Consider the following 21679-nt stretch of genomic DNA (forward strand, 5'->3'; position numbering starts at 1 on the left):
ACCATGTGAAGTAGTAGTGGGCAGTATGAGATACTTACAAAAAAAAAAAGTAGTGGGCAGTATGAGATGTTACCATCTACACTACATTTGGTGGTAAGGTTAATTTGCTCAAAGACAACACAAGCACCCCATCCAACTCTAAAATGAGGGCCCTCTCTCATCTCAGTGCTAGCTCCAACATTGACAAAAAGTCAAAGTCAATCTCGTGGTTTTGATGAAACATCATGCTGACCCAGTCTGGACGCCCACTGTCTTAGCTTCCTCCTCCGACTATCCCAATTCCTGATCCCAGGTGGGTCCTCACTCCTCACAGCCATTCTTTAATTTTCTTTTGAATGGTATCCATCCCCATATTTCTTGGTTTAGATTATCTGAATGTTTTCACATTGTTCGGATGAATGTGCTAGGAAAGATCCTTACCTTTGAAAACTTAAAGAAGAGACATCCCATTGTAATCAAGTGATGCTGCATGTGTAAGAGAGATGGTGGAACCATGGATCACCTCTTATGGTGTAAGCAGTTTATGGTGTCTTTTGGTTAAATTGGGCGATGCCTGGATGGGTGGCAATTCTATAACATGTTAGATTGGAAGATTTGATAGTGATTACAAGAGCCCTTGTGAAGAATGATTCTGATCTGTAAAATTCGATGATTTTATGAGGAAAATAGAGGAACTCAGCTTTCTTTTTTAATAACTTTACTATTGGATGGATGCCCACTTATGTTTCCTCAGCTCTAATTTCTAGGATTTTCTTGATCTATTTTCTCTCTCAAATTAGCTGTATCTTTGGATATTCCGTGTGTACTTTGATACTGCCTCTTTGAATCATTGATAAAACTTATCTTACTTATTAAAATGGTTTACTAAAGCTCTTGTGTTTGTAATAGCTGGAAAAGTTATACGAGAGAACCAAATCTATTTGATATTTTTTGTCCTTTCTTCTTATGAAAAATGCTCTACCAAAGAGCCAGCTTTTCATTTGCCTTTCATTATGTGTCCTCCGATATATGTTTTCCATAACTCCCTAGCACTATACACGATCTCCATTTTAAAATTGAAGATCATGTGATTTATTCGGGTTGCTTGTGAGGGATGAAACAGGAGTTTATAAGAATTTGCTTCAGGGGACTTTTTTCTTATCAGTAAATAATAATTTTATTAAAATAGGCGAAGCCAAGTACACGGGACATATGCAAGAGCAACACCTATGCATGAGTGTCTAAGATATAAGGAAATCATGTACATTCATGCCATTAAAATCTATTACAATCGACCAATGGAATAGAGTATGGAAAAATAAAGTCCTAATCTCTTCTATTGTCCCTTCAAAATTCTCAAACCTTCGACCATTCCTCTCCATCCATATGCACCACCGTAGACATATCGGTATCATCTTTTACATAGCTGGAATTTGAGTGGTACCTTGGATGCCTTGCCAGCTGGCCAAAAAATCCACAACCCTTCGAGGCATCACCCAATGGAGCCCCGCTCTAGTAAATATATCATTCCACAAACTCATGGCTACTTCACAATACAATAATAAATGATACATAGACTTTCCACTGTTCTTGCACATATAACACAAATCTAATACAATGAGACGGCGTTTTCATAGATTATCTAATGTGAGAATCTTCCCTAATGAATATGTCCTTACAAACAAGAAGCTTTTAGGGGGGCCTTAGTCCTCCATATGTTCTTCCATGGGAACGTTCTTGTAGTGTGTAGTGCTCCATATGTTCTTCCATGGGAACGTTCTTGTAGTGTGTTGCATAAGGGACTTATAGTATGACTGTACGGTAAATATTCTTCAGGAGACTGCTCACCGAGCTGGGTTAAAACTTCCCGTTTATAACACTGTTCAATCCGGATCGGGCCATGTTTTCTCTTTCTCATGTACAGTCGAGCTTGCACGAATGAGCTTTACAGGTGAACCAGCTAGGACCAAGAAACAAGCTCAGAAAAATGCTGCCATGGCTGCTTGCTCTGCCTTGAGAAAATGTGAGTATCTTATCTTTTTATGTTTGATCTTTTAATCACAGTGCTTGACTTTTGTTATAATCATACAAGCACTGTTTGGCTGTACTCTCGATTCATGTGCTTTTGGTTAAGTCTTCCTTGATTTTAAAGGCATCTTGGCGGTTCTTTATGAAATTGCACAAATATCTAATTACTTCTTTTTCTGAGTGAATATCTAATTTCATCATGTAGTGTCTCAAAGTCACTCATCGTATCCTACTTCTCCTTCACTGGAGTCTAAAGCCAATGAAGAACAGGAACAAGTGACCATTGCTTGTGTCCTTGCAAGTTTACAACCATCGGAATCAAATAGACCTGCAGAAAATTATCAGAGGCGTGTTCACCAAAGATCCACTCCCATCTTATGTGAATCAACCCAGCAAACCCCAAGCTTATACCATATGCAATGCCAGAAGTGGGCATACTTCCCTGAAATGGCCATGTACCAAATCTGGCAGCAAGAACAATTATTACAGCAGCAAAACTGTCTGTTGGCACTTACAGTTCCAGCAGCTACTACATAAGTTCCTCAGATTTATCCATTGATGCAATCTTTTTTTCCAGCCAGACCAGTGTCTGTATTTTCCAGGAAGGGAACCAGAGTCAATCCAGATGAGACCCAGGATTACAATTGCTGCCTCAGGCCTATCATTCTGCTTCTCGAACCATTTAGTTCCTAGTTCAATCAGGGGCAGGTCTACAGTGACTATTCAAGAGGTACAGGAGGAGAAACCAGAAAAATCATCCAAGTCCTCTTCATCTGGAGTTTCCAAACCCCCTAGTTTTAGCAACAATAATAATGCTGAACCACAAATCCTGGAAATAGTCCCAGAGGATGACAAGCAGAGCCTTAGTGGAATAGACGGGAAAATTAAAAGTCTTCAGTTAGAAGGGAACCAGAGGACAATTTGAGCGGGCTTCTTATAGTGGCATAGATTCCATATTTAAGCCAGTTGAGTTACAATTACAGAACCCGTGTATTGACTCTTCTCAGCCAAATCTCAGACCTCAATATCGTCCAAGAGCAAGTTCCCATAGAAATTTCAGACCACCTTCATCTGCAGCTGCTCCCGTAAAGATAAGAACTATGCACCCCACTGCATCAATGGAGGAGGTCAGACCTCAAAATATGGCTTCATTTGGAGATGCTCCACCAAGAATCAGAATTGCGGCTCCTTCATGTTCAGCCAGACCATCTGAAAGATCTAACCTTGGAGAAGTATCTCCTACTTTCACGGCACCAGCTGTTCGAATTAGATCAGTTGTGCCCGTTTGTTCAGCTCCACCATTGAGAAAGGTGCCAAATTCCGGCAATGATGCAGTGTTGCCAAACACAAATAAAGATTTAGGACTTTCAGATGGGTCAAGAGAGGGTTGAGATACACTAGAAGATTCTCTTCCATTATATTTTCGTTATGCAATGTGGTGGTTTTTGAGAAGCCATTAATGCTTCTTCATTGTAACAAGAACAAATGGTACTTTGTCCGTAGTCTATTGACTCTTATGTACATGTGAGTTTTATAATGCTCGAGCCTTATCAGTAAGGACCCATCTCTTTGTATACTTAATAGCGATTATCTATTGGTTTACAAGATCTGCATTGTCATTACCTAAAGTTGCTGTGTTCTCTGCCCCTATTCTCCAAGCTTGCCTTTTTAGTGTATCAAAAACCAATAAGAAATGCTGTTAAAAGAACGAAAAACCGAACCGCAGCAATAAATTGTAATCCTAAGAACCATTTCCATCTCCAAATGCAGAAAAGCTTGAATTCAGTATCGTTATGGCATCATATTCCTTCATACAAAACACATCGTAGAAGTTTCACTATATTGAACTGACGCCTACAAGTTGATAGAAGATTTGTCATCAACTTCAGGTCCTCTACGTACAGACGATTAATCCGTTTATGGTCTTTCGACTTAAAACTGATAAGCCGAGATGGAAATGCACGATAATCCGTATTGTTGTTTTTAAGTTCTAGATTTGGTCACATCAGTATTCAGATATTTTCATTTTTTTATGAATATTTCATTCTATAGTAATAATATTTTTTATTTTAAATCTTGTCATCCCAAATATATTAGTCACATTTTAAATTTTATAATTTTAATTCAACTCAATTTAATTCATCATTCAAATACAATCTGAAAATATAATTCCTCTTTTAAGTTTATCTAAACAATACTGGGCTCCTGCTGGCTAGAAGCCTAGAATTGGTTTGAGAATTGAAAACCTGCAGTCCGGCTCAACTTTTTATCTATATAATTATTTACATAAATGCTTTGATCCCGAATTCGAGATAGTGTCTCAAATGAGTTTTTTAATTTAATGATTAAAAATATATTTTTTAATAATATTATAATTTTTTATTTTTTATAAAAATATTTATAAAAATTAATAAAATAAAATAATAAAATAATGAACTCATTCGGCTTTTTTCGGTTGCTCTAGGCTCAATTAATAAGTTCACCTAAAGGCTAAAGCCTTAAACCCTAACCTAGACCCTCCCTTACCGTCCTCTTCGAGCTCTTCTTTTCCTTCCCCCACTCCTATTCTCGCACAAACGCGGGCAGAAACAGAGGTATGAAATTGGGGCCTCTCTTTTGTTAGCCAAACCCTAGGCTCTCCTACTCCTTCTCTTCCTCTTCCTTCTCTTATACATTTGCTTTGATGAGTATGTGTTAGGGGTATTAGGCTTATTTACGTATTATATTATGCAATTTTTTTTGCAAGCTCAAGTTGGGTTATGTTCCGTTTCTGCATGTAGTTAGTTTGAGTGAACAAGGAGCTGACTTTTTGTGTGTTGGGGTTTTTCAGGAAGTTGAAGAATGATTCTGTTGTTTGAAACTCCGGCGGGTTTCGCGCTCTTCAAGGTTTTGGATGAAGGGAAGCTCAACAAAGTTGAGGTGTGTGACTTGTGTGTGTGTGTGTATTCTTATGCGCATTTTGATTGGTTGCTGAGAAAAGTGAAGGAAAATTGTGTCCAATGTTTGGATTTACGACTTATATTTGGTTTTCAAATAATGGAACGTTTACCTCGAGAGAACAAGTCTTTTTCTTTTCTATCGGGCTAAGTTCATTACTTTATTATTTGAGGCTGACTTATATAACTGTGATGCAGGAGCTGTGGAAGGAGTTTTCCAGTGCAGAGACAGCTAGACAGGTAATTTCCTGTCTATTTCTTGTCCTCTCTATTGGTTAAGAAAAATCACTTATACTTCCCTAAAAAAAATGATCCTATGGCGTGCAAATAATACCCATTATAAACTTTTTTTTAAATTGGGCATCTTGATTTCATATTCGTAATCTATCTTAGTGATGAATCTCTTTTTTGGTTTTGGGCATTAAACTTTAGGTGGTGAAGCTGAAAGCATTTTCCAAGTTTGAGAATACGTCAGAAGCTTTGGAAGCAGCGACCCTATTGATTGATAGCAAACCCAGCAAAGGATTGCGGAAGTTCTTGCGTGCACACTGCAGTGGTGAAACATTGGCTGTGGCTGATTCAAAGCTTGGGAACATCATTAAGGACAAACTAGTATGTTGGGAACTTGCTAATGATCGCCTAACGTGTAATAGAATTTAGTTTTCGTTTTAGCTTCTTTTTTTTTTTTTTTTTTTAAGTCAGAGTGATCATTGTATTGCAGAAAATAGAATGTGTCCACAACCAGGCTGTTATGGAGTTGATGAGAGGTGTTAGACATCAGATGACCGAGCTCATATCCGGCCTCGGTGTTCAAGATTTGGCACCAATGAGTTTGGGTTTATCTCATAGCTTATCTAGATACAAGCTGAAGTTCAGTGCTGATAAGGTGTGTTTCTTTATGTGTCTAATAAGTGGTCTTTAAACAATAAAGAATGTGAACTTTGTTGAATATATGGTTTCTTATGATTAAGCAGAAAATTTGTACTTGGGCTTTGCCCACTCTTATGAATAAAATACCTTGATTACCGAACAAAAAAATGGTTAAGCAGAAAATTTGGTTCTTCTGAAAGCTGGGTATATAATGTTTTGGGGAACCGATTGCGTACCTGTTGTCATTTACAAATGGAAACCTAAAGTATAGTTTGTGAACATGTGTCTTTGTTGATTTATTTATTTAACGAGTTGTTAACTCTTGGGAAAATGGGTTAGACCAATGTATGATATTGACCAGTTCAATTTCAGTTTGTACTAGTTTCCATTGAGCGGCAACACCCTAGATTTATCATGAGAAGGGGCTCCAATTGTAACTTGAAGTCAGTCTCCAGCCACACTACTTGAGAGAGAGAAGTTATTGTGGTTTATAATGATATGAAGGCACTTGAATTGTAGCTTGCGTAGTATTGTTGTAGAAACCCCCAAATGTGGTTTGGCCTTTCATAGGATCGTTACAGTGCCATGTTTCTAATGGAAATTTTCATCTTTAATGGCTGGTGGGAATCTGCATTTTCTTGAATAACTGATGGGAATTGGTATTCAAGACTAACTAGGGGTTGGCTCAAGTGGTAAAGGCATTGATTGGTCTTGGTGGTATGCTCCCTCCAAGGTTTAAGGTTCGAACCCTTTTGGGTGCAAACAATATCTAGGGGTCATTGGACTGTGGGATTTTTTCTTTGAATTACCCAAGGTGCACTTGCAGGAAACTCCTTGCTAAGGGCTTGTGCACCCCCAGGATTAGTCGGGACGTTGTTCTTGTACATCCGGTGCCAATAAAAAAAATCTTGAATATGTGAGAACTGAAATTTTGCAGCTATGTTGTATTTTTAACTCATTTATATATTGCTCGTTTTCTAGGTGGATACGATGATCATTCAGGCCATTGGGTTGCTTGATGACCTTGATAAAGAGCTGAATACATATGCAATGAGGGTTCGAGAATGGTATGGTTGGCATTTTCCTGAGCTGACTAAGATTATCGCGGATAACATCCATTATGCCAAGACAGTGAAGCTCATGGGTGACCGTGTAAATGCTGCGAAGCTTGATTTTTCTGAGGTGGAATTGCTTACTTTATTTTTGAAGCATATAAAGATGTTCCTATAGGTTGTCCCTTTTGTACCACTCAACCTAGTAATGTCTGAATCCAAGTCCAATCAATTTACATTTTTTTTTAATTCAATCCTATCCCAAGCTGCACATATTGGTAAGTGGATTCAGATGAGCAATCATACTGTCAGAGTTACTTTAGAGCATATAGTATCGCGGTTTAGCAAATAGAGCTCACTATTAAAATTCTTATACTCCCAACTATGAAAAAAATGATATCGAGGGCAATAATTGCAATATGTTTTTATTCTGATAAAAGAATGAAACCAGCTTAATGCCAAGCTGTATTCTCATGATGGTGAGCTTCCATAAGATCCATCAGCCTATAGGAGTATGTATGGTGAGTGGTCTCCAGTACTTCACTCTGACTTGCCCAGAGATTTCATTTGCTGTTGGACTTGTAGACAAGTTTATGCACTCTCCTCGGTCCCTCATTTAGTCGCTGCTACGTATTTTGAGATATCTAAAAGCTTGACTATTCTGGACACCTCGCCATTGCTACCTACCCCTATTTTATTAGTCAGGCTTAGTAACCCCTACCTCTTAAATGAAAGCTGAAGTAAGGTATTAATGCTGGTGATGTTACAGATCATCGCACCACTACTGGCTTTTGTGTTTTTTTCAGCGACTCTCAACTAACTATTAAAAAAATGAATGAAGATAATACTCTTAGAAGTTTCTGTTGTTTTGATTCCTCAAAATATTGCAGATATGTCATGTGTACTGGGGGATTTTGCCTATCTTTATGATCAATAAAATCTAATTTACCGATAAAAATATATATATATATTGCAGATATTGCCAGATGAGGTTGAGATAGAATTAAAGGAAGCTGCTATGATATCAATGGGAACTGAAATTAGTGACCTTGATTTGGTTAATATCAAAGAACTCTGTGACCAGGTTCTCTCTCTTTCTGAGTACAGAGCTCAACTCTATGAATATTTAAAAAACAGGATGAACATGATTGCACCAAATTTGACTGTCCTTGTTGGGGAGCTTGTTGGTGCTCGCCTCATTGCCCATGGGGGCAGTTTACTGAATCTTTCAAAGCAGCCTGGTAGCACGATTCAGATTCTTGGTGCTGAAAAGGCTCTCTTCAGAGCATTGAAAACTAAGCATGCTACTCCCAAATATGGGCTTATCTACCATGCCTCGTTGGTTGGTCAGGCACCACCAAAGTTTAAGGGGAAGATTTCTCGGTCACTTGCCTCAAAAACTGCATTAGCAATTAGATATGATGCTCTTGGAGATGGTCAAGATAATTCCTTGGGCCTGGAGAACCGAGCAAAGGTACTCCACACAAATTTGTCTGGCACTTGCATGATCTTTTATTGAAACATTTTCTTTAATGAAACCATTTTTGACAGGTTGAGGCACGTTTAAGGAATCTTGAAGGTAGAGAATTGGGTCGCTTTTCTGGGTCAGCCAAAGGCAAACCTAAGATAGAAGTCTATGACAAGGATCGAAAGAAGGGAGCTGGGGGATTGATAACTGCTGCCAAGGTCTAAAATTATTTTTTAGCATATGATACATAGTTTTTTCCCCTTGTTGTCTGGTGTTCATTAGCTCTTCTGTTTTTTTTTTTTTTTTAATGTAGACATATAATCCTTCTGCGGATTCTGTTCTTGGGCAAATGGCAAATACCGCTGCTGACAATGGTGAGGTCCCAAAGAAGAGGAAAGCAGAGGAGCCTCCTCCGACTGAGGAAGCAGTTGAGGTTCCTGCTACTAGTAAGAAGGAGAAGAAGAAAAAGGAAAAGAAAGAGAAGAAGAAAGTTGATGAGGCAGAAATGGCCGTGCCAATTGATGGGAATGAGCATGCCGAAGAAGAAGAGGCGGGGACAAAAGAAAAGAAGAAGAAGAAGAAGAAGAAACATTCGGATGTGGATGCTGTGGCACCAAACGGGGATGAGAATGTTGATTCCATTGACAAGAAGGAGGAGAAGAAGAAGAAGAAAAGAAAACATGCCGAACAAGAAGAATCAGCTGAATTGCCGAGCAAGACTAAAAAGAAAAAGAAGAAAAGCGAGGATTGAATAGGTCTGGATGGCAACCAAACAATTTTGGTTAAAATTAGGTGGAAAATCGGTACTTTTATCTGTAAAATAACATTTTCATTGCTTTTTCCTGTTTCTATTGTTGGGTATTTAAGTTTTTTGTAGTGCATTCTCTAACATCTGTGGACATGAATGCACGAAGTTGATTTGGGAGAGGATGACAGAATTAATATTTGGCGATATTACTTGAATGAATCGATAATGGTTTCTGGTTTATTTCTCTCTGTCCATTTCCTATAACACAGAATGGTTTCGTGTCCTTCACAAGAATTCTGCACCCACTGTAGTTAGACTTCATTCCTGACTAATCCAATATAAACAGAACTAATATTTGGCGATATCACTTAATCTATAATATTTCTGGTTTATTTCTCGGTCCATTTCCTATAACACAAGATGGTGTCGTGTCCTTAATAGCAATATGATGTAGGCATGAAAATTCTGCACTTGATGGCAATATGATGCTTATTTTGTTTGAAATGGGAGAAATGTGATGATAGCCAATGTCTTTTGAGATGCATTCATCTAGAGATTTTCACTTCAATTGCCTATCACAAATAATGTGGCAACGACAGGCTCGAAATCAATGCACGATGTTACAAGTATAAATGAAAATGAAGGGGTAAACAAGATGGTTACATCGTTTGAGATGGGCAATTCATGATGTATAAGGTCGGTGATGGTTTATAATATTCATGCTTTTGATTTTTTTCCCTCCTTGGAATTTATTTTGCTGTTAAATTGGGCAGGGAACATATGGTAACGTGTACAAAGCTAGAGATATATGACTGGTAAACTTGTTGCGCTGAAAAAGGTTCGTTTTGATAATTTGGAACTTGAGAGTGTGAGATTTATGGTTAGAGAGATTCATTTTGCGGCGTTTGGATCGTCCCAATGATGTGAAGCTAAGAAGGTTTGGCTACATCAAGAATGCACTGTAGTTTGTACCTGGTCTTTCAATACATGGAGCATGATTTAGCTGGCCTTGCTGCTAGTCCGGGAATTAGATTTACAGAGGCTCAGGTTTGCCCATGTTTGCCTTGGAATATGAAGTTAACGAGCATCTTTTATAACGTCATAACTCATAATACTAAAATAAATGTTCCTGTTGTTATTGCAGGTCAAATGTTACATGCATCAATTACTCTCTGGACTTGAGCACTGTCACAACCATGGAGTGCTTCACCGTGACATTAAAGGATCAAATCTTCTTATTGACAATAGTGGAACACTAAAGATTGCTGACTTTGGGTTGGCTTCTACCTCCGATCCAAACCAAAACGCACCATGACTAGGTGGTCACTCTTTGGTATCGACCTCCTGAACTGCTTCTTGGGGCTACAGATTATGGAGAGGTTGCATTTTAGCCGAGTTATTGGCTAGAAAACCAATTTACTCTCTCGTCTCTCTTTGTTTCTTCATTTGCAGTATCATACTATATATATAGAGGTCAATTCTCTTCTTCATTTTTTTTAATCAAACCATATCTTTATATTTATCAAGAGTTAATCAATACATAGCTTGTCCAGTATAACAAAACTAAAATAACCCTCAAAGCCATCTTCTATCCACACCTGTTCTTCATTGACATCATAAGCAAAATTTGCTAGAAAATGAGCTACCCTATTTCCTTCCCTATATGTATGTTGAACTGTCCAACTAGACTTTTTACATAGAATTCCTTTAATGTCTTCGACTAACTGCCCATGCTATTCCCAGTTGTCTTCTGCACTATTGACTGCTTTGACAATTCCCAGGGCATCCCCCTTCAAAGACTGCCTTTTCCACAGAGCTTTAGAGCCCTCCACAGAGCAGTAATCTCAGCTATTACAGATGAATGAATCTGATCCTTTGGCATACAAAGTGAGACTTGCACATCCCCTTCTTCATCTCTGATGACCACACCTGCCCCCATCCTTTTTTTTATTTGAGTTACAGGCAGCATCCCAATTCACCTTCACAAATCCCTCCATGGGAGCTTTCCAACGGATCATGTTCCTCTCTACAGTGATGGACTCTGAGCTTTTACTTGGATTACCGTGGGCTTGTTGATATTCTATGACACTGGTTCTAGCTTGGTTAAAGAGCACTCAAGGACTAATAAATTTCTCCTCAAAAATATTTCCATTTCTTCTCAGCCAAATATGTCTTATAACAGTAGCTACCATTTCTAAGTCCTTTGAAAGTTTTCCTATCATTTTCAACCAAACTATATTCACATCCACCTCATTCGATTTCCACTTCTGCACTGGGCTCTCCTTCTCCGCCCACACATCTATAGTAGCTGAGCAACTCCAAAGTGCATGACATAATGTCTCTTCCTCCCTTATACATATGGGACATCAAGGATTATCAACCTCTCCTCTGGTGCAGATTCCTTCTTGTTGGTAGGCAGTTGTTGAGTGCTTTCCATAAGAAGGTCTTGACCACCCCACGAACATTCAACTTCCACAAAATTCGTCACCCTTCTTTAAACTTCTTCCCATTCGAGGATTCCCCTTTAAACTTCTTCATTTATGCTAATGCTAAACTCTTCTTGTGTTTGTTATGTTATGTTCGTTCTCTAGTTCATTTTTAAAATCTATATTCCGATGTGCTTCTCGACAAAGAAGGCTGAAGAAGAAAGGAATTCCCGAAGAACAAAAGTCATCAACACCTCGACCCAGTAGATCATTTGAGACAATTTCAAAATCAAATGAAAGGCTCAAAAATGGGTAATATGTTTGCATACCGGGTTTCCAAGTGGAAAAGGAATGGGAAAATAACAAAAGCGTACATACATGGAAGCATATAGGCAAGTATACAAGATAACCAATTTTTCTTTGCTCTTCTTCTCTCATAGAGAATTCCAAAAGCGAATGGGAAAAGAACTTGTGATGAGTCTATGAGACAGAGTGAATTTGGTAACCGGGTATTAGCCCTTTTGGAATTTTACAAGCGCTATGCAAAAGGGTCTAACCAAAGTCGAAATTTTCAAGAACAGAGAATCCATACATTACACTTACAAATGCGATTTTGGCTTGGCCATGGTTGAGGATATTTGAATGGTAGGTGGCCAAAGTGGTAAGACGAACTTGTGTGCATGTGCCTCATGTCACAGGTTTGATTTTCAACTCGATTTAAGTGTGACGGTGGGTTGCTGTGTTAGTATCCCAGAGGTTTAAGTTCTATAGATGAGTTCTACGGACTCCGTAGTGGAGTAATTTCCCCAAATTAAAAAAAAAAAAAAAAAAAAAAGAAAAGATATTTGAATCGGAAGACTAAAAATGATCAATTTTAACACATGGTTGTATAAAATTTTTAAAAAAGAGTTACAAGTGTATCATTTTTCGGGGACGCTTGATAAAATAATTTTTTTTATTATAAAGTAAATTTAATGTATGAAGTTATGTCAACTTATAAATTTATTTTTTGTTAGATTTTTTTTAGGGGTGCTACCCGTCCTACGGGACAGAGCCACCCCTTCCCCACACCCCGTCCCGCAAGGGGCGGGAGGTGGGGTTTTCACCCCCGTCCCCCACCCTTGGATGTCCCGCCCTTGTGGGCGAGATGTGAGGCGGATTCCCAATCTGTCCCGCCTCCATTACTTAAAAAAAAATATTACATTTTACTTGGTTTAAAAATTATTTCTAAATACAAAAGTAATTAAAAATACATTTTTAGACCCAAATTATAAATTTAAATTATGTAAATATAACTATAATTTAAAAATTAAATTTACTAGTACATATTTTGTGTAAATTGTAGTGTATTAACTTTTACACTATAAAATTTTTAAATTTGTCAATACATATTTTCTGAACAAGTCTTATACACAATTTGTAAAATATAAATATATATTTATTTATATATATATAAATGTAGGCGGGGCGGGGTTGGGCCACCCCCGCCACCCACTCCCGCTAGGTGTCCCGCCCTCACATGAGTGGAGCGGGGTTGCCTGCCCTACCTTGCGGAGGCGGGATGGACGGGGGCAGGGCACCGAGGTGCGAGATCCCGCTGTCCACCCCTAATTTTTTTGTGACAGTAATATCTTTATCCTAATAACATCTCATGAACAGTAATAACATATACATGTTTCATTGCCTTTTTATAGTACCAATAAAAACTCCAACCGATCGCTTTCTCGTGCACCAAATTTGTATTTACAATTATATTTTAAAATGAAAATATTTATGCATGTAATGGTGATGTTATTTCTCTTTATTTAAAATAAAATTATATAAAAAATTATAAAATGATTTAATATTTTTCATTTTCCTTACAATAAACCAGTTTGCACTTCGCCAACACAATATATTGTTAAAAATAAAAACACAATGAAAAAGGACAACGACAGTCATAAATACTAGGGATGTCAAATCGTGTTAACGGATCGTGTTCGTGTCGTGTCAAGGTATGTACATTATACTTAACGGGTCAACACGAACACTACCCGTTAAGGATTTCGTGTCAAAATGTCAAACCCGAACACGACACGATAAGATAACGGGTTGACACGACATGACCCGTTATGACCCGTTAATGAATAATAAATAAATTGACACGATATGACACGACACGACCCGTTCCGTTTCAACCCGTTTGACTTAATTGCTTTTATATAAATATTTAAATATAAATAATATCTATAAAAAATAAAAAACTAACTACAAGTCTAAAATTATAATCCAAACAAATATGATCCACACAATTTGTAATAATATTCATTATTAAAATTACATCCCAAATATAATAAACAAAACAGACAATGTTAATATATTAATGTTACAATCCCAAATATAATAAAAAATTTAAAATACAGATCTAAACAAATTTAGAACTTGAAAAAGGAAGTGGAGCGTCTTCCTTGTCCTTTAGGTCTAAGGGTATAAAGGTAAATTTAATTTTCTTAACGGGTCATAACGGGTTATAACGGGTTGACCTGTTAGTGACCCGTTAAGCAATCGTGTCATAACGGGTCAACCCGTTTTGACCCGAACCCGTTAAGGCTAAACTCTAATCCGCTTTTATCGTGTCGTGTTCGTATTGGGTTAACGGGTCGTGTCACATATTGCCACCCCTAATAAATATGAAAGTATTATATAATCACTTTAAAATAAATAAATAAATATAAAATAAAAATAATAATAATAATAATAAATTCTTCTCCTTTTCAAAACATTGTACATGCTTGTGCACTTTTTACACGTAGATTGGTCAAAGGAAAAAGCTCTTTTGCCTCTTTATTTTGATCACTCTATATGATCCTTAGTTAAATTTTTTATTTTATTTAATAATGAAGAAAATAATTTTAAGTGTATTAATATAATTTTTTTTTTTAAATATTTATATATATTAAAAAAATAGTACGCCAGCTGTAAGGGTGGGGCGGCAGAGTTGCCCCACTCTGAGTCAAAACACAATATATCAGAGTTTGCGGCTTGAACAGATTAGTAATTATCAGACTTACTATTTCTGATGGGGATACAACGACAACGTTCGGAGAATTTACCTTTTGTTCCGCAACCCACGCTCCTTCATGTGTTTTTTTCCCCCAAAACCACTGCAACGTACAAAAATCACAGACCTCCCCACTAGTATACACTGTCAACACCTTCATTCCTTGTACATTTCGCTTCCGTCAGCATCAGAGAGGGAGAGATCATACAATGGCGTGAAATATTTTAACTTCATATTACTGTCTCTCACTTTCCCGCAAACTTTTTTACATCACTTACTCGGGAATTCTCTCAACCTAGAGTCTGGACGGTTTCCGAGATCAAATTTGGCTGCCAAGGTCAGTGGCTTTCTTATAGCTCATACCCAGATCGTTTCCCATTCTTTTTTTGGGAGTTTCTGAAGTTGCACCGTAGAGTTGCTGAGCCACTCTGATTTCTTCTTGTCTGGCTTTTACTTTTATTTCCAACGGTTTTGATTTTTTTTTTTTATCGTGAATTTGTTTATTATTTGGGTATGATCAAAGTCGGTTTTAGATGATATTGGTGGGTCGGGGTTCTGTAAGGTTGCTGACAAAATGTGGTAAAGACAGAAAGGCAATTAGACTTGTGTCCCTTGAACCTGACTGACCATAGACGTCATTCACTCTTTTATTGGCTCGAGCCCAGATCGTATCTCATTTGTCTCGCTTTCTTTTTCAACAGTTTTGGCTGATTTTCTCTTCTTTTCATTGATTAATTAGGTCTGATAAAAGTGAGTATTGGATATTGTAGATGGGTTTGTTTGTTATTGAGTAGCTCTGTTTGATTGCTGAAGAAACGTAAAAAGAGAAGCGAAAGAAAATATAGCGGGAGAAATAAAATTGGTTTTGTTTTTAATCTCAGATTCATGGTCAGGTGAAATTAAGAAAACAAAATCCTCTCTCTGTATTACGTAATGAAAGTTTTGGCTTTTCATTAGTGTTCTTATCAACAATAAGGTTTCAATGCTGTTGATTGAATTGTTTGATTTACTTGAAGACTTTTTTTTCAGATCTTTCAACCAAACATCTTCTGCACTATAAAATTCAACTCTCAAAATATTTTCATTTTAATCGGTTTTTATAACACCAAAGCAAGTTTTCATTCTACCTACACACTTTTACAAAACTCAATATAAAACTCTTAGGAATTATATAAAATTGGAGAAGTTTTCAGTCCGTGTATTACTTTTATATGTGTGCAGACATGTATAAGAACCAATTGCAAGAGTTGGCTCAGAGAAGCTGCTTTAACCTGCCATCTTATTCATGCATCCGTGAAGGACCAGATCATGCTCCTCGATTTAAAGCTACTGTCAACTTTAATGGAGACACTTTTGAGAGCCCTACCTTCTGTTCTACTCTAAGGCAGGCAGAACATGCTGCGGCTGAGGTTGCTCTAAACACACTTGCAAACAGAGGCCCTTCTAGAGCATTGGCTGCAAGAGTTCTGGTGAGCATTTGAGCAAACTTGTATCAATTTTTATGTTCTGAATATATGTTTTTCCCTCACTGCATCCATAATTGGTACCTTGATTTTCAATTTATTAGTTTTAGGTGGATAGGGATCATACATTTGAACTTTGGGTGAGAAGAAATTTTTTTCATATAAGACTTCCATTGATTTCGTTTTTGAAAAATACGAAAATATATCTCTAAGTCTGTGAACCTCATGATGGGATAAAGAGGAAATAAGAGATAGGACGAAGTTTAAAAAAAGGATATTAACTGAGCTAATGTGGAATGGAGGAATATAAGCATAAATCGTGGGTTTTGAACTCTTAGGTGAGGAAGGTACAAGGAGGCAAGTGTAATGCTTTGCATTTTGTAGAACACTAGGACAAGTGCTTAGAAAGTATTTTTGAAGTGTGGATGCTAGGAATTCAGGGGAATGTCTTGGACCTATGAATTACCTTTAGGAGAAATGGCATAGAAGTGAAGTGGAAGATTTATTTGTAATTATGGTTAGCTAATTATATGCAAGTTGTTAAATAAAAGCTTCAGATCTTGTCTGAAATTAAACGTCATTTTGATGGTGTCAGATAGTTTTGTGCACGTATTTGCCAAAGAAAAGCATGAATACAAGAAAACAAAAATAAAAGGCACAAGAAAGTGAAGCACAACTTTCGGCATTTCCAGCTGGGGACAACAAGAAGTTGGACTTTTATTCTACTTACATTCCCCTAAAACAAAATTTGGCTGCTTCAAATTTCCAAATAATGAGACTATGCTAAATGTCAGCACCAAATGTCTGGAATAGAGAGAGCATTCCTGTATTTATCATTAAATGTACTCATTGAGACTATTTGTTATGCTGCCTGAAATGAAATTGTTCTCTGGTTGGATTTAATAGTTGCCCTTGAAAATTTCTTCTCTTTCTCCTAGAAAAAATCCTAGCTAAATATCAACTGAATACCGACTCCAGCACCCCTCTTTCCGCCCTGGCTTTGCAGCTGGAAGCCTCATCACAACTGGAATGCAATTTCACGAATTTCCAGTCATTCCTTTTCTTTTCTTTCTTTTTTATAGGTATGATACGGATTTTATTAATCATTAACAGGGGTAATACATCAGTACACAGGACGTTTACATAGAATCCACTTAACTATCAAAAGGAAATAGGGCTAGGAAACCCTGAAAGTTAGAGCTAGAGATGGTGACATCTTGTTATGCTACTGTAAAATAATTCAAACTATAAAGTGTTACAAAAAACTTAAAGAGCCGATACTGGTATCTCACAATCCTAAAAAATGTGCTGATTTATTTCTCTCCATAGACACCAAATACGCACGCTGAGATCATCTTGCACAAGGTGTGCACTAATGGATACCAAATTGTCTGATCCAACATGATAGAGGATCTACCAACCGGGGAAGCATACACTCTTATCCTACTTTCTGGACTTCTGAAGATTTTTGTCTCTCAAAGAGTAATACAATTGTTGGTGAATGGAAGTTGGATTTTGTTAGATCGGCACAGGATTGGGAGATGTATCTCTTTAATCTATTATATGCTTGCTTGTATTCTATTGGTTGAGATGGGATGGGGAATATAAAATGAGCTAGGACATGTCCAAGAAAGGCATGTTCAGAGTTAAGTTGTTATAATGCATTGATCCCTCACAATAATGCTAGTTTTCCATAGAAGTCCGTCCACCAGAGTAGTAAGGCACCCCCAGAGCAGCATTCTTTGTTTGGATGGCTGCACTAGGAAGATCCTTACCTTTGAAAACTTACGGAGGAGACATGCCATTGTAATCAAGTGATGCTGCATGTGTAAGAGTGATGGTGGAACCGTGGATCACCTCTTACTCCATTGTGAGATAGGAAGCACTTCGTAGTAAGCAGCTTTTGGTGTCTTTGAGTTATGGGCGATGCCTGGATGGGTGGCAATTCTATAACTTCACTACAGCTCTTGTGATAGCGATTACAACAGCTCTTGTGAAGAATGATTCCAATCTGTAAAACTCAATGATTTAATGAGGAAAATAGAGGAACTCAGCTTTCTTTTCTAATACACTTTACTATTGGATGGCTGCCCACTTATATTTCCTCAGCTCTAATTTCTAGGATTTTCTTTATCTATGTTCTTTCTCAAATTAGGTGTATCTTTGGATATTCCTTGTGTACTTGGATACTGCCTCTTTGAATCATTGATAAAATTTATCTTGTTAGAAAGGTTTACTAAACCTCACGTGTATGTAATAGCTGGAAAAGTTATACGAGAGAACCAAATATATTTGATATTTTTGGTCCTTTCTTCTTATAACAAATGCTATACCAAAGACCCAGGTTTTCATTTGCCTTTTCATTATGTGTCCTCCGATATATGTTTTTCATAACTCCCTAGCACTATACACGATCTGCGATTTTAAAATTGAAGATCATGTGATTTATTCGGGTTGTTTGTGAAGGATGAAACAGGAGTTTATAAGAATTTGCTTCAGGAGACTGCTCACCGAGCTGGGTTAAAACTTCCCGTTTATACCACTGTTCGATCCGGACCAGGCCATGTTCCCACTTTCTCATGTACAGTTGAGCTTGCAGGAATGAGCTTTACAGGTGAACCAGCTAGAACCAAGAAACAAGCTCAGAAAAATGCTGCCATGGCTGCTTGGTCTGCCTTGAGAAAATGTAAGTATCTTATCTTTTTATGTTTGATCTTTTAATCACAGTGCTTGACTTTTGTTATAATCATACAAGCACTGTTTGGCTGTCCTCTCCATACATGTTTTTTTGGTTAAATCTTCCTTGATTTTAAAGGCATCTTTGCTGTCTTTATGAAATTGCACAAATATCTAGTTACTTCTTTTTCTGAGTGAATATCTAATTTCATCATGTAGTGTCTCAAAGTCACTCATCATCTCCCACTTCTCCTTCACTGGAGTCTAAAGCCAATGAAGAACAGGAACAAGTGACCATTGCTCGTGTCCTTGCAAGTTTACAACCATCGGAGTCGAATAGACCTGCAGAAAATTATCAGAGGCATGTTCACCAAAGATCCACTCCCATCTTATGGGAATCAACCCAGCAAACTCCAAGCTTATACCATATGCAATGCCAGAACTGGGCATACTTCCCTGAAATGGCCATGTACCAAATCTGGCAGCAAGAACAATTGTTACAGCAGCAAAGCCGCCTGTTGGCACTTACAGTTCCAGCAGCTACTACATCAGTTCCTCAGATTTATCCATTGATGCAATCTTTTTTCCAGCCAGACCAGTGCCTGTATTTTCCAGGAAGGGAACTGGAGTCAATCCAGATGAGACCCAGGATTACAATTGCTGCGCCAGGCCCAGCATTCTGCTTCTCAAACCATTTGGCTCCTAGTTCAATCAGGAGCAGTTCTACAGTAACTATTCAAGAGATACAGGAGGAGAAACCAGAAGAATCATCCAAGTACTCTTCATCTGGAGTTTCCAAACCCCCTAGTTTTAGCAACAATAACAATGCTGAACCACAAATCCTGGAAATAGTCCAGGAGGATGACAAGCAGAACCTTAGTGGAATAGACGGGAAAATTAAAAGTCTTCAGTTAGAAGGGAACCAGAGAGGACAATTTGAGCGGGCTTCTCATAGGAGCGTAGATTCCATATTTAAGCCAGTTGAGTTACAATTACGGAACCCGTGTATTGATTCTTCTCGGCCAAATCTCAGACCCCAATATCCTCCAAGAGCAAGTTCCCACAGAAATTTCAGACCACCTTCATCTGCAGCTGCTCCCACCAAGATCCGAACTATGCACCCCACTGCATCAATGGAGGTTAGACCTCAAAATATGGCATCACTTGGAGCTGCTCCACCAAGAATGAGAACTGCAGGTCCTTCATGTTCAACCAGGCCATCTGAAAGATTTAACTTTGGAGAAATATCTCCTGCTTTCATGGCACCAGCTGTTCGAATTAGATCAGTTGTGCCCGTTTGTTCAGCTCCACCATTGAGAAAGATGCCAAATTCGATGCCAAATTCCGGCAATGATGCAGTGTCGCCAAACACAGAAAGAAAGATTTAGGACTTTCAGATGGGGCAAGAGCGGGTTCAGAGTTCGGAAAGTTAGGTTATGAATGGAGTATAGAAACACTAGAAGATTCTCTTCTATTATATTTTCGTTATGCAATATGGTGGTTTTTGAGAAGCCATTAAAGCTTCTTCATAGTAGCAAGAATAAACAGTACTTTGTCCATAGTCTGTGTACATGAGTTTTATATTGCTCGAGCCTTATCAGTAACGGCCCATTTTCTGTGTGTACTTAAATGGCAATTGTGTATGAAAAATGCTGGTTGCAAGCGCCTGGTGCAACCGGCGTGCCCACGTTAGTTAATAAAACTGTGTTTTTTCACTCATTTGTTTTTTAGTTATTAATGAAACACGTTGCTTCATTTCCTCCGAAGACCGATGACAATACCCAAAATACATACACAGACCCCCATTGGGTTGTTGAGTTGAATTCAAATAGGTTGAGTCTTTTTATCAATAATAGTGAGTTAAGATATTAGAGTAAATTTTGTGGGAGTCTATTTAAGATAAATTTAGATGTGTTTAGATGTTAAGATGAATTTAAATATATTTATGAGAAGTTAAAAATGGTTTTAGGTCCCGCGTGTAAAGAGTTATTGAGTTGAAAAATGTCATGGGTCTTACGTGTAAAAAGGTTTTGGATTGAGATGAGTTTGGTTATTTGAAAGTTTGGTATTTCGATATTAGACTCAGTTTAAAATTAGATTGGACTAAGTTGATCTCACTTCAGTCCAAGTTCCAAACAGGCCTTACTCTGTACTACAGTAACCATTTTAGATTTGGGAGCACTCACAGCCGGCCATCATCAACAAATGAGGGTTTATCTGGAAAGATCAACAAGCAACAACAGAAATGCGTTGGAGATGAGTTTGGGAAAAATCTAGGTAATGGATTTGGCAAAAATTTAGGAAATGGGTTAGGAAGAAATATGTTAATCATGAAATCTAAGAGAGAGTTTTTTTTTTTTCTTGGTGGAGAAATATGCTTCAATGTACCAATTTCCTCAGTTGTGTTTTGGTTGGCCAGTTTTCCTTGTGGAAAAATGCTTCAAAGTCCTACGAAATTTGGACTATGTGGCCTCGCATGCTTCAACAGAATCTGCTCTGCTTTACATTCGAAATGTGGTCTTTCTCACACCTGGTCTGCTACTCGCTCGAAGAAGAAGAAAAATATCGCCTTTTGCTTTGCTTCCAGCATTTTTCTTTCTTTGTTTTTCTGCTTTTTTTTTCTTCCATGTAAGCTCCCTCGTACAACCAATTACCCCCGTTTGTGCATGCCGCTTGTCCCTAGCAAAACTAATTAGTATTAGTAGTGGACTTAATAAAGTTTGGTCAAAATTTGACTAGAGAATTCACTTTTATAAATTTAACTAGCTACTTTTCAACAACATCAAATAACAAACTCTCTAAATCTATCATTATTATATTAAAATATTGATTTTGACCATTTCATTTATTTTAATTATAATTATAATTTAAATTTAAATATTTATTCGTTATTAGAGAAGTACACATTAATTTTCTAATATTGATATTATTCCTAACGGATATAATTTTCTAACGGTCTTTTTTTTACAACGGTCATATTCTTTCAACTAATA

The 21679-nt window shown here is 37.5% G+C and overlaps 2 protein-coding genes and 2 pseudogenes across 4 annotated transcripts; all 4 read left to right on the top strand.

Moving 5' to 3' along the window:
* Positions 1–1690: 1690 nt before the first annotated feature.
* Positions 1691–20057, top strand: LOC109009284 (annotated as a pseudogene).
* Positions 4483–9321, top strand: LOC109009291 (probable nucleolar protein 5-2). Its single transcript, XM_018989729.2, has 9 exons — positions 4483–4601; positions 4838–4926; positions 5142–5183; positions 5376–5555; positions 5665–5829; positions 6795–6995; positions 7842–8339; positions 8417–8551; positions 8647–9321. The coding sequence occupies exons 2-9, from the start codon at positions 4849–4851 to the stop codon at positions 9082–9084; spliced, it is 1737 nt and encodes a 578-aa protein (XP_018845274.1). The 5' UTR covers positions 4483–4601; positions 4838–4848; the 3' UTR covers positions 9085–9321.
* LOC109009293 lies at positions 9700–10472 on the top strand (annotated as a pseudogene).
* On the top strand, positions 14587–20245 carry LOC109009292 (double-stranded RNA-binding protein 2-like). Of its 3 annotated transcripts, none has more exons than XM_018989730.2 (4): positions 14587–14884; positions 15769–16016; positions 18477–18696; positions 18906–20245. In XM_018989730.2, the coding sequence occupies exons 2-4, from the start codon at positions 15771–15773 to the stop codon at positions 20072–20074; spliced, it is 1635 nt and encodes a 544-aa protein (XP_018845275.1). In that variant the 5' UTR covers positions 14587–14884; positions 15769–15770; the 3' UTR covers positions 20075–20245. The 3 variants fall into 3 exon arrangements, with proteins under 3 accessions (XP_018845275.1, XP_018845276.1, XP_018845277.1); XM_018989731.2 differs by lacking the exon at positions 14587–14884 and adding an exon at positions 15147–15297; XM_018989732.2 differs by lacking the exon at positions 14587–14884 and adding an exon at positions 15322–15440.
* The last annotated feature ends 1434 nt before the right edge of the window (positions 20246–21679 follow it).

This window comes from Juglans regia, chromosome 11 (assembly GCF_001411555.2).
Source record: "Juglans regia cultivar Chandler chromosome 11, Walnut 2.0, whole genome shotgun sequence".
Classification (NCBI taxonomy): domain Eukaryota; kingdom Viridiplantae; phylum Streptophyta; class Magnoliopsida; order Fagales; family Juglandaceae; genus Juglans; species Juglans regia.